This window comes from Stegostoma tigrinum, chromosome 12 (genome assembly GCF_030684315.1).
Source record: "Stegostoma tigrinum isolate sSteTig4 chromosome 12, sSteTig4.hap1, whole genome shotgun sequence".
In the NCBI taxonomy this organism is placed as follows: domain Eukaryota; kingdom Metazoa; phylum Chordata; class Chondrichthyes; order Orectolobiformes; family Stegostomatidae; genus Stegostoma; species Stegostoma tigrinum.
The window spans coordinates 1,452,747-1,465,928 of NC_081365.1; the positions used below are offsets into that span (position 1 = coordinate 1,452,747).

The window sequence follows — 13,182 nt, forward strand, 5'->3', positions numbered from 1 at the left end:
AAATTAACAGATTAAAATCTCCTCAGTTGAGGCCTGATTCTGAGCTGGCTGGTCACAACCAGTATACTGTGCACTAATAAAGAAAGGGTGACTTTATGTTGGGACACTGGCCTCTGTGCAGTTATTTCAGATTTGAAGCTCTTTTTTTGCTAATCACCCTGTTCAGAATTGTGGCCAGCCCTCCTGGTCTAGAGGTAAGGACATGACTGCTGTACCACAAGAATCCCTTGAATTGAAGTTGGTCTGGAAGACCTGCTGACAGGCTACAGCTGTCAGCAATTTTGATTTCATCAACAAGGATCTTGGTGGACTGTGAAGACTCATCCAATTCTATCTTCCCTTTTTCTGACCATCGGCCAATAAGGGTGTTTCTCTTTTGCACGTTGAGAGTTTTCTTTTCCAATAAAATTTCTGCAGGATCTTTGTCTGATGTGTTTGTTTGTGTTAAGATCAAATGGGAACAAAGTTCTCCTTCCAGATTCCAGTTTAGATGTTAACCAGTTTTGCCGTTTGTTTATAAGAGTAAGTTTTATTTTAGAACACATTACTAAAACCTGATGAATGACTCTTTTATTCTGGAGACCAATGCAAAAGAAAAACAATGAGCTGTTTTGATAATAGAATCAAAATATTTGTAATAATGGTGCAATTGGAGTAGTGGGGTTTGATAATGAATGCACTCTCCTATCTCAGACACAATACATTCACAACAGAAATCCAGCATCTAAGAATTATGAGATTTTAAAAGAAGTTTTATGAAAATACCTTTGGACCTTCCCCAATTTCATGAGGTCAAATTTTTAATAATTATATTCTGAGGACATTGGCACCAACCTCACACAATTCTGACAGTTCCAACAACTTGACAATTTCTGTATGAACTTTCCTGGCTTGGTTGCTGCACAGACTAGGAACCATCTGGAGTAATGTGATTCATCTGAAAAGACATGATTCAGTGAGCACAGGGTGGTCAGGGAATGGGAGTCGGCATGAGTTGGGAAGCTGAGTTATACAATGACCTGGTGTTGCATGAGTGTAGAATATTGGAAAATCAGACGAATGAATGTTTTAGAGCAGACCTGTGACACATGGGTGAAGCTAGCTGATACCTTGATGCCTTCCGACATCATCCTCTTACCCATTTCCCTTCAATAACACCCTGTGATACCGCCCTCCACCTCAATGCCTCCCTCTGAAACTCTCAGCAATACCACACTCTGATATGCCCCTCGAGCTCAAGGCCACCCTCTTAGCCCCTCCCCTTTCAATTCCAACCTCTGGTACTACCCTCTCCTTCAATAACACGCTCTGATACCCCCCCCCCATCACTACCGCACAGTTAAATCCCTCACTCAAGATAACGCCCTCTAATATACCCACTTCCCCTCAGTAACACCTTATAGCCTCCTCTCTCAGTAATGCCCCTCATAGACCACCCTCCTCCATCAGTAATGCCGCCTCATAGACCACCCTCCTCCCTCAGTAATGCCCTCATAGACCACCCTCCTCCCTCATTAATGCCCTCATAGACCACCCTCCCCCTCAGTAATGCCCCTCATAGACCACCCTCCCCCTCAGTAATGCCCCCTCATAGACCACCCTCCTCCCTCAAATGCCCTCATAGACCACCCTCCCCCCTCATTAATGCCCTCATAGACCACCCTCCCCCTCAGTAATGCCCCCTCATAGACCACCCTCCTCCCTCAAATGCCCTCATAGACCACCCTCCTCCCTCCTTAATGCCCTCAAAGACCACCCTCCCCCTCAGTAATGCCCCCTCATAGACACCTTCCCCTTCAGTAAGGCCCCCTCATAGACCACCCTCCCCCTCAGTAATGCCCCTCATAGACCCCCTCCCCCTCAGTAATGCCCCCTCACATACCCGCTCCTCCTCAGTAATGACTCCTCACAGACCCCTCCCGCTCAGTAATGCCCTCATAGATGACCATCCTCCTCAGTAATGCCCCCTCATAGACCCCCCTGCCCCTCAGTAATGCCCCCTCACAGACTCCCTCCCCTTCAGTAATTACCCCACATAGACCACGCTCCCCCTCGTAATGCCCTCTCATAGATCACCTTAACCCTCAGTAATGTTCCCTCATAGGCCACCCAACCCCTCAGTAATGCCCTCATAGACACCTCCCCCTCAGTAACGCCACCTCACAGACCTCCACCCCCTCAGTAATGCCCCCTCATAGACGTCCTCCCCCTCAGTAATGCCCACTCATAGACACCCTCCCCCTCAGTAATGCCCACAAATAGACCTCCTCCCCCTCGCCCTCAGTAATGACCTCCTAGAGCTCCTCCCCCTCAGTAATGCTCCCTCATGGACCCCTTCACACTCAGTAATGCCCTCTCCGAGACCCCCTCCCCCTCAGTAATGCCATCATAGACGACCATCCTCCCCCTCAGTAATGCCCCTTCATAGACCCCCTCCCCCTCAGTAATGCACCCTCAGAGACACCCTCCCCCTCAGTAATGCACCCTCAGAGACACCCTCCCCCTCAGTAATACCCTCAAAGGCCCACTCCACCTCACTAATGCCCTCATAGACCTCCTCCCCCTCAGTAATGCCTCCTCATAAACCTCCTCCCCCTCAGTAATGCCTCCTCATAAACCTCCTCCCCCTCAGTAATGCCTCCTCATAAACCTCCTCCCCCTCAGTAATGCCTCCTCATAAACCTCCTCCCCCTCAGTAATGCCTCCTCATAAACCTCCTCCTCCACAGTAATGCCACCTCATAGACCACCCTCCCCCTCAGTAATGCCCCCTCACAGACCTCCTCCCCCTCAGTAATGCCGACTCATAAACCTCCTCCCCCTCAGTAATGCCTCCTCATAAACCTCCTCCCCCTCAGTAATGCCTCCTCATAAACCTCCTCCCCCTCAGTAATGCCTCCTCATAAACCTCCTCCTCCACAGTAATGCCACCTCATAGACCACCCTCCCCCTCAGTAATGCCCCCTCACAGACCTCCTCCCCCTCAGTAATGCCCTCATAGACGACCATCCCCCTCAGTAATGCCCCCTCATCGACACCCTCCCCCTCAGTAATGCCCCCTCATAGACGTCCCCCCCTCAGTAATGCCGACTCATAGACACCCTCCCCCTCAGTAATGCCCCCTCATAGACCTCCTCCCCCTCAGTAATGCACCCTCATCGACCTCCTACCCCTCCCCCTCAGTAATGCCCCCTCATAGACCCCCTCCTCCTCAGTAATGCCCCCCATAGCCCCATCCCCCACAGTAATGCCCCCTCATTGACCTCCTCCCCCTCAGTAATGACCCCTCATTGACCCCCTCAGTAATGCCCCCTCATCGACACCCTCCCCCTCAGTAATGACCCCTCATTGACCTCCTCCCCCTCAGTAATGACCCCTCATTGACCCCCTCAGTAATGCCCCCTCATCGACACCCTCCCCCTCAGTAATGACCCCTCATTGACCCCCTCAGTAATGCCCCCTCATCGACACCCTCCCCCTCAGTAATGCCCCCTCATAGAATCCCTCCCCCTCAGTAATTCTCTCTCACAGACCCGCTCCCCCTCAGTAATGCCGTCACAGACCCGCTCCCCCTCAGTAATTCTCTCTCACAGACCCGCTCCCCCTCAGTAATGCACACTCACATACCCCCCCTCCCCCGATCCCCGAAAGGAAGCCGTCCCCCACCTGAGCCGGTTGCTAGGTTCCCCGTTGCCTGGATACCGACAGCCTTTGATCGGGTGGTTCGTGAGCGTCAGCAGCCGCTGAGGACCCCGCGCCGCTTCTGGAAGGTGGCCGGAGTGTGCCTGAGGCCGGGAGCGGGGCCGCGGAGTTCGAGCGGCCGTGTTTGGCTGAGCTCCCGGGCCCCAGGCGCACACCCAGGACCGAGTGTCCGTGTCCGTGTCCGTGTCCGTGTCTGTGTCTGGCCGGGCTGTAAGTGGCAGACACAGCCTCTGGTCCGGCCCTGTATCCGTGCGCTGCACACTGGGCCCCGGGCCCCGGCCTCTCCCCGCGATGCTGCCGGAGCCCGAGTGCCGGGTTCTCTCCATCCAGAGTCACGTCGTCCGCGGCTTCGTCGGAAACAAGTCAGCGGCGTTTCCGCTGCAGGTCAGTCCCGGGAGGTGGCGGAGAGGCTCTCCATGAACCGACTGATCCCCCCCAACCCCCTTCACTGCCCCCCCCCAACCCCCTTCACTGCCCCCCCCCAACCCCCTTCACTGCCCCCCCCCAACCCCCTTCACTGCCCCCCCCCAACCCCCTTCACTGCCCCCCCCCAACCCCCTTCACTGCCCCCCCCCAACCCCCTTCACTGCCCCCCCCCAACCCCCTTCACTGCCCCCCCCCAACCCCCTTCACTGCCCCCCCCAACCCCCTTCACTGCCCCCCCCAACCCCCTTCACTGCCCCCCCCCAACCCCCTTCACTGCCCCCCCCAACCCCCTTCACTGCCCCCCAACCCACTGATCTCCCCACCCGCCACTGATCTCCCCACCCGCCACTGATCTCCCCACCCCCCACTGATCTCCCCACCCCCCACGGATCTCCCCACCCCCCACGGATCTCCCCACCCCCCACTGATCTCCCCACCCCCCACTGATCTCCCCACCCCCCACTGATCTCCCCACCCCCCACTGATCTCCCCACCCCCCACTGATCTCCCCCAACCACTGATCTCCCCCAACCACTGATCTCCCCACCCCCCACTGATCTCCCCCAACCACTGATCCCCCCCCCACTGATCTCCCCCAACCACTGATCCCCCCCCCACTGATCTCCCCCAACCACTGATCCCCCCCCCACTGATCTCCCCCAACCACTGATCCCAGCCCCCACTGATCCCACCCCCCACTGATCTCCCCCCCACTGATCTCCCCCAACCACTGATCCCAGCCCCCACTGATCCCACCCCCCACTGATCTCCCCCCCACTGATCTCCCCCAACCACTGATCCCAGCCCCCACTGATCCCACCCCACTGATCCCCCCCACCCCACTGATCCCCCCCACCCCACTGATCCCCCCCACCCCACTGATCCCCCCCACCCCACTGATCCCAGCCCCCACTGATCTCCCCCCCACTGATCTCCCCCCCACTGATCCCAGCCCCCACTGATCCCACTGATCCCACCCCCCACTGATCCCCCCCTCACTGATCCCACCCCCCACTGATCTCCCCTCCACTGATCCCACCCCCCACTGATCCCACCCCCCACTGATCTCCCCCAACCACTGATCCCAGCCCCCACTGATCCCACCCCACTGATCCCCCCCACCCCATTGATTCCCCCCCCACTCCAACTGACGCCCCCCTCACTGACCACCCCCCTTCCCAACTGACATCCTCCTTCACTGATGCCCCCTCCCCCCACTCTCCTCACTGAACTCCCCCCCCCACAAAATTCCATGCCCCCCTTCCCCCCCACCGTCGCTGACCCAACCCCCACAACTCTCCTCCCTGACCCCACACCCCCAAACCCATCTCCACCCCCCCCCACCACTGATCACCCCCCCTACTGACCACCCCACAGCTCTCCTCACTGACCCCACTTCTGCAAACTCTCCTCCACACTCACGTCACAGACCACCACACCACCCCCCCGTCACTGCTCCCCCTTTACCCCCTGCTGCATCCCCCCCATTGCTGTGTGGGAAGCCCCTCCCCATCAATGACTCCTCTTGGTGACTGTGACCCCCTGCCCTACCCACGTACTCTGCTCCATTCCAGCCTGCCCTCTTGCACTCATCCCACAAACCCAACTTGTCAGTCCTCCCTCTTGCCTCACAACTCCAAGCCCCACCTCACTCGCCTGCCTGCTGCCTCACTCTGTGTTTTGCTCCAACAGGTGTTGGGATTCGAGGTGGACTTAGTGAACTCGGTCCAGTTCTCCAACCATACGGGTAAGAAACAAACATCAGCTACACGTTTCGTTGACTCTGTTCACATCTCTGCTATTGTACATCCCTCAATTTCTTCAGTAAATCACAGCAGGAGAGCATGTAAAGGAAAGCTACTTTGAAAACTGACACAAATGATCTCGTGCAGCCTAAATCCGATTCTGAATTGATGCTTGTTGGGGGACAGGGTCCCCTACACAGTAACGCTTGCTGGAGTGTGCATTTTTCAGCATATCTCTGTAATTTACCCACTCCTTATTCTAATTGACCTTGAAGAATAACTGGCTGCCTCACGGAGGCCCCCTTTGCCATGTGCTGCAGTTACGGATGAGCTTTGTCAACAGTGATAATGAACAAGTGTAAAGTCCTCATCATATCAGTGCCTGTGTTTCATCAAGATCTCTGTGTAATTCACTGGAATGGCTGAATGTCACATTACACTCTGGCTGAACCTGTGCCTAACCTCCAGCCTGTTACCCTCTGACTCTTGTATAAATGTCCATTTCCATTGTGGTTGAAGAAGCAGCAGTGCAGTTTTGACCACACAGTAATGGTACTGGTTACGGGTGTCACTTCATCTGAAATGCTTTCATTGGTATCTTGTTTAATGCATTAATGTTTAGTTAAGAGCAGCAATAAAAAGATCAGCAACATGAGAGAGCAGGCTACTGAGCTAAAGCTCTGCTGTTGGAGGACGCCTTGCTTCTTTCTTGTCGACTCTCTAATACAAGTCTCTGTCATGTGGGCTATTTGAATGCAGGGACTCTTTACTGAAGGTGCAAAGTATAGGCTTCATTTATTATAGCAAAGACCCTTCATTCTCAGCATCTTCCAATAGGACAGGTTTGTGGAAACCTGGAAGTGTATCTCCAGCAGTTTATGGCAAAGTGTGTACCAGCATGTTGCCTGATGTACAAGGCTGTAGCACACTGGCAGCAGGTATTGTGCAGTTATCTGCTTCTCTCAGGAAATATCAGAATATCTGTGTCCACTTCCCACGATGTTAGCACTATTTTTAAATAACAGAAACCTATTCATACTTGCTGGCTCCACCTGAAATTTTAAACGTAACCTAAATGCTGCAGAATACGTAGACCCTAACTAACCAGGCCACTCTATAAGGGGAAGTGTAGGTGTACGGTGCAGGGCTGTGCCTGTGTGCTGCTGTCTCCCTCTAGCTTTGACGAGTTTTTGGTGAAGGTACCAATAATTCTGATGAAATGTATCAGAGTCCGAGATAATGGGAACTGCAGATGCTGGAGATTCCAAGATAATAAAATGTGAGGCTGGATGAACACAGCAGGCCAAGCAGCATCTCAGGAGCACAAAAGCTGACGTTTCGGGCCTAGACCCTTCATCAGAGAGGGGGATGGGGGGAGGGAACTGGAATAAATAGGGAGAGAGGGGGAGGCGGACCGAAGATGGAGAGTAAAGAAGATAGGTGGAGAGGGTGTAGGTGGGGAGGTAGGGAGGGGATAGGTCAGTCCAGGGAAGACGGACAGGTCAAGGAGGTGGGATGAGGTTAGTAGGTAGCTGGGGGTGCGGCTTGGGGTGGGAGGAAGGGATGGGTGAGAGGAAGAACCGGTTAGGGAGGCAGAGACAGGTTGGACTGGTTTTGGGATGCAGTGGGTGGGGGGGAAGAGCTGGGCTGGTTTAGGGATGCAGTGGGGGAAGGGGAGATTTTGAAACTGGTGAAGTCCACATTGATACCATATGGCTGCAGGGTTCCCAGGCGGAATATGAGTTGCTGTTCCTGCAACCTTCGGGTGGCATCATTGTGGCAGTGCAGGAGGCCCATGATGGACATGTCATCAAGAGAATGGGAGGGGGAGTGGAAATGGTTTGCGACTGGGAGGTGCAGTTGTTTGTTGCGAACTGAGCGGAGGTGTTCTGCAAAGCGGTCCCCAAGCCTCCGCTTGGTTTCCCCCAATGTAGAGAAAGCCGCACCGGGTACAGTGGATGCAGTATACCACATTGGCAGATGTGCAGGTGAACCTCTGCTTAATGTGGAATGTCATCTTGGGGCCTGGGATGGGGGTGAGGGAGGAGGTGTGGGGACAAGTGTAGCATTTCCTGCGGTTGCAGGGGAAGGTGCCGGGTGTGGTGGGGTTGGAGGGCAGTGTGGAGCGAACAAGGGAGTCACGGAGAGAGTGGTCTCTCCGGAAAGCAGACAGGGGTGGGGATGGAAAAATGTCTTGGGTGGTGGGGTCGGATTGTAAATGGCGGAAGTGTCGGAGGATAATGCGTTGTATCCGGAGGTTGGTAGGGTGGTGTGTGAGAACGAGGGGGATCCTCTTGGGGCGGTTGTGGCGGGGGCGGGGTGTGAGGGATGTGTCGCGGGAAATGCGGGAGACGCGGTCAAGGGCGTTCTCAATCACCGTGGGGGGGAAGTTGCGGTCCTTAAAGAACTTGGACATCTGGGATGTGCGGGAGTGGAATGTCTTATCGTGGGAGCAGATGCGGCGGAGGCGGAGGAATTGGGAATAGGGGATGGAATTTTTGCAGGAGGGTGGGTGGGAGGAGGTGTATTCTAGGTAGCTGTGGGAGTCGGTGGGCTTGAAATGGACATCAGTTACAAGCTGGTTGCCTGAGATGGAGACTGAGAGGTCCAGGAAGGTGAGGGATGTGCTGGGGATGGCCCAGGTGAACTGAAGGTTGGGGTGGAAGGTGTTGGTGAAGTGGATGAACTGTTCGAGCTCCTCTGGGGAGCAAGAGGCGGCGCCGATACAGTCATCAATGTACCGGAGGAAGAGGTGGGGTTTGGGGCCTGTGTAGGTGCGGAAGATGGACTGTTCCACGTAACCTACAAAGAGGCAGGCATAGCTGGGGCCCATGCGGGTGCCCATGGCCACCCCCTTAGTCTGTAGGAAGTGGGAGGAGTCAAAAGAGAAGTTGTTGAGTGTCAACCACCCACGCCCTCCACCTCCTCCAGGACTTCCAATTCCCTGGCCCCCAACACCTCATATTCACCATGGACGTCCAGTCCCTGTACACCTGCATTCCGCATGGAGATGGCCTCAAGGCCCTCCGCTTCTTCCTGTCCCGCAGGCCCGACCAGGCCCCCTCCACCGACACTCTCATCCGCCTAGCTGAACTCGTCCTCACACTCAACAACTTCTCTTTTGACTCCTCCCACTTCCTACAGACTCAGGGGGTGGCCATGGGCACCCGCATGGGCCCCAGCTATGCCTGCCTCTTTGTAGGTTACGTGGAACAGTCCCTCTTCCGCACCTACACAGGCCCCAAACCCCACCTCTTCCTCCGGTACATTGATGACTGTATCGGCGCCGCCTCTTGCTCCCCAGAGGAGCTCGAACAGTTCATCCACTTCACCAACACCTTCCACCCCAACCTTCAGTTCACCTGGGCCATCTCCAGCACATCCCTCACCTTCCTGGACCTCTCAGTCTCCATCTCAGGCAACCAGCTTGTAACTGATGTCCATTTCAAGCCCACCGACTCCCACAGCTACCTAGAATACACCTCCTCCCACCCACCCTCCTGCAAAAATTCCATCCCCTATTCCCAATTCCTCCGCCTCCGCCGCATCTGCTCCCACGATAAGACATTCCACTCCCGCACATCCCAGATGTCCAAGTTCTTTAAGGACCGCAACTTCCCCCCCACGGTGATTGAGAACGCCCTTGACCGCGTCTCCCGCATTTCCCGCGACACATCCCTCACACCCCGCCCCCGCCACAACCGCCCCAAGAGGATCCCCCTCGTTCTCACACACCACCCTACCAACCTCCGGATACAACGCATTATCCTCCGACACTTCCGCCATTTACAATCCGACCCCACCACCCAAGACATTTTTCCATCCCCACCCCTGTCTGCTTTCCGGAGAGACCACTCTCTCCGTGACTCCCTTGTTCGCTCCACACTGCCCTCCAACCCCACCACACCCGGCACCTTCCCCTGCAACCGCAGGAAATGCTACACTTGTCCCCACACCTCCTCCCTCACCCCCATCCCAGGCCCCAAGATGACATTCCACATTAAGCAGAGGTTCACCTGCACATCTGCCAATGTGGTATACTGCATCCACTGTACCCGGTGCGGCTTTCTCTACATTGGGGAAACCAAGCGGAGGCTTGGGGACCGCTTTGCAGAACACCTCCGCTCAGTTCGCAACAAACAACTGCACCTCCCAGTCGCAAACCATTTCCACTCCCCCTCCCATTCTCTTGATGACATGTCCATCATGGGCCTCCTGCACTGCCACAATGATGCCACCCGAAGGTTGCAGGAACAGCAACTCATATTCCGCCTGGGAACCCTGCAGCCATATGGTATCAATGTGGACTTCACCAGTTTCAAAATCTCCCCTTCCCCCACTGCATCCCTAAACCAGCCCAGTTCATCCCCTCCCCCCACTGCACCACACAACCAGCCCAGCTCTTCCCCCCCACCCACTGCATCCCAAAACCAGTCCAACCTGTCTCTGCCTCCCTAACCGGTTCTTCCTCTCACCCATCCCTTCCTCCCACCCCAAGCCGCACCCCCAGCTACCTACTAACCTCATCCCACCTCCTTGACCTGTCCGTCTTCCCTGGACTGACCTATCCCCTCCCTACCTCCCCACCTACACCCTCTCCACCTATCTTCTTTACTCTCCATCTTCGGTCCGCCTCCCCCTCTCTCCCTATTTATTCCAGTTCCCTCCCCCCATCCCCCTCTCTGATGAAGGGTCTAGGCCCGAAACGTCAGCTTTTGTGCTCCTGAGATGCTGCTTGGCCTGCTGTGTTCATCCAGCCTCACATTTTAGTATCAGAGTCCAGATGGCCTAATAATCATTGAATGATAGCTACAGAAAGAGGTCATTCAGCCCATTGTACCTGTGGTAGCCTTCTGGTACAGGGGCCCTGAATTGGGACTGATTGCTGTTTTGAACCTTTTTGTCCTGTCTTTCCTTTTCTATTCACTTGCTACTTACTGTGCTGTGGGAATTGCCCAGAGCCAACGTTGGCAGCATAATACAAGACAGACACTTCTGCAACTATCACACAGTAAAGAAGGTTTTCCAAAAGCATCAGATCTCAACTAAGGATCCTGCAAACAGTTGTGGAAGATCACTTAGGGGCCCAGGATCTTGAGGTGTCAAACAGCAGGCAATAATACCCTTACCTCAATTGCACTGTGGGTGGAAGTTTTCTCTAATTAACAGAGGCCGATGGCTGCTATTGGCCTGAAAGCAAACCTACGAGTTTGTGCTGAAACAAAGGAAAAGATGAGAATCGGTCATTTGTTTTACCCATTAATACAAACCAAGTTACCACAACATCTCTGAAAGTGCTGTGCACTGTGTGTCCTGCCAGTCCCAAGCATTGCTGTGTCTGTGTTTCAGGTTATGACTACTGGAAGGGGCAAACCATGACAGCAGAAGAACTGCAAACACTGTATGAAGGACTCCAACTGAATGATGTAACTCGCTATGATTATGTCTTGACAGGTAAGTGCTGACTATATCCTGAGGGTAAGGGTTAGTGCCAGTGATTGTTTTACTCTGTATCTAACCCCATACTGTGTCTGTGCTGAGAATGTTTGATGGCATACAATGCAAAGGGTGCTTTACACTGTATCTAACCCTGTGCTGGGAGCGTTTGATTGGGGACAGTGTCGAGGGAGTTTTAAATTTTTTGCATGTCCCATCAGTTCTTGTGCACCCCGGCATGCTGTTTGTACTCCCTAGCTGGCCATGACTAGGTGTGTAGCTGTCTGTGGGAGGTGAGATGTGAGCCTCCCAGCTCTCAAATTCCTTCACTAGTGAATGATACACTCTGTATGTTTATAAGGTTACACCAGAGACACTTCATTTCTGGATAAGGTGATGGAAATTATTCAGGAGCTGAGGAGACAGAACCCCAAGCTGGTTTATGGTGAGTCTGACCTTGAATGCTGTGAGGTTGTCAATTGGTAATCTGCTGTAGAAAGCTACTTTTGAGGCTTTTATCTAATCTCTCAGGCAATGCTTGTAGCTCACAACCTTTACTCTTGAATTGTCTGATTGTTTTTTTTGCGTGATCTGATAGTTGAGGTTACAGTTTGGTTATCACTCCCAGTTATCTTTGTTTTCAGAACCAGAGCTGCTGACTTGAATTGTATCTGTCAGAGAGGGAGAGTTACTTTGCTGTCGTGTAGTATTGGGGACTGTGCTTGGCACTGAGATTTTTTGACATTTAGCCTCGGATTGTACTCTAAATAGCAAGTGTGGAATCGGTGGATGGATCAGCTCTGCATGTGGAGATAAGTTTGTTAAATCACACAGGGATACAGCACAGGAATCCATTCACCTCGTGCCTCTTTTAGCTGTCTGAAGCAAATACTCGATTAGTCCCGCTCCCCTGCGCTGTCCGTAGGCTGTGTAACTATAAGGGTAGGCAATGGCACAGCGAGAATGTCCATAGACTAGTAATCCAGAACCCCACGTTAATATTGTGGGGATGTGGCTTCATTTCTCACCATGAGAGATAGTGAAATTTGAATCCCAAAAAATCTGGAATTTAAAAGCTCATCTTTATAAAAATCCATGAAGTACTTTTCCTATTCCTTTCTTTTGTCTGCTGCTGTTGACCTTTCAAGCAGTGTGTTCCAGGCGACAACCACCGTTAAGTAAAAGTGATTCTATGGTGTCCTGTGGTCCATGCCCCTGTTAAACAATCTCTAGTCCACTCAGGCAAATCTCCTGCGCAGACTCTCCAACAATGTACACTTCCTAAAACATGGCACCCAGAAATGAAGACTATGTTGCGATCCTCTCAGTTTCAGCATCACTTCGCAGCCGGGCATAGTAAGGGATCCAAGGATGAGTATCTTAGGGTGACACTGATCATTGCAGTCCATTTGGGAACAGGATCTGAGAGAGAGTTGGGGGCTTGGAGGTAGGGAGCAGAGAAAGTTCGTCTTTTGACGTAAATAATTGCTAATTAATGTGAATGATTATTTCTCTAATTCTTTTCCAGTCTGTGACCCTGTGATGGGTGATAAAAGGAATGGGGATGGATACATGGTGAGTGACTGATACGTGTCTCTGTCTCTGTCTGTCTCTCTACGTGTCTCTCTCTCTCGCTCTCTCTCTCTCTCTCTACGTGTCTCTGTCTCTCTCTCTCTCTCTCTACGTGTCTCTGTCTCTCTCTCTCTCTACGTGTCTCTGTCTCGCTCTCCCTCTCTCTCTACGTGTCTCTGTCTCTCTCTCTCTACGTGTCTCTGTCTCTCTCGGTCTCTCTCTCTCTCTCTACATGTGTCTCTGTCGTGTGTCCCTCTCTCCCCTCTCCTCCACACACACACACACACACACACACACACCCC

The 13,182-nt window shown here is 53.5% G+C and overlaps 2 protein-coding genes across 3 annotated transcripts in view; one reads left to right on the top strand and one right to left on the bottom strand.

The window, feature by feature from the left end:
- LOC132210429 (fibroblast growth factor 20-like) overlaps positions 1-3,873 on the bottom strand; it is a 71,699-nt gene extending 67,826 nt beyond the window's left edge. The window contains exons 1-2 of the mRNA XM_059650071.1: positions 3,666-3,873; positions 835-937 (exon numbers count right to left, since the gene is read on the bottom strand). Coding sequence (XP_059506054.1) covers positions 835-918 — 84 coding nt within the window. The 5' untranslated portion in view covers positions 919-937; positions 3,666-3,873. The remainder of the gene's footprint in view (positions 1-834; positions 938-3,665) is intronic.
- Positions 3,874-3,921: 48 nt separating this feature from the next.
- pdxka (pyridoxal (pyridoxine, vitamin B6) kinase a) overlaps positions 3,922-13,182 on the top strand; it is a 28,943-nt gene continuing 19,682 nt past the window's right edge. For both annotated transcript variants that reach the window (XM_059650072.1, XM_059650073.1), the window contains exons 1-5: positions 3,922-4,085; positions 5,820-5,874; positions 11,222-11,326; positions 11,670-11,753; positions 12,837-12,883. In XM_059650072.1, the coding sequence (XP_059506055.1) occupies positions 3,993-4,085; positions 5,820-5,874; positions 11,222-11,326; positions 11,670-11,753; positions 12,837-12,883 (384 nt within the window). In that variant the 5' untranslated portion in view covers positions 3,922-3,992. The remainder of the gene's footprint in view (positions 4,086-5,819; positions 5,875-11,221; positions 11,327-11,669; positions 11,754-12,836; positions 12,884-13,182) is intronic.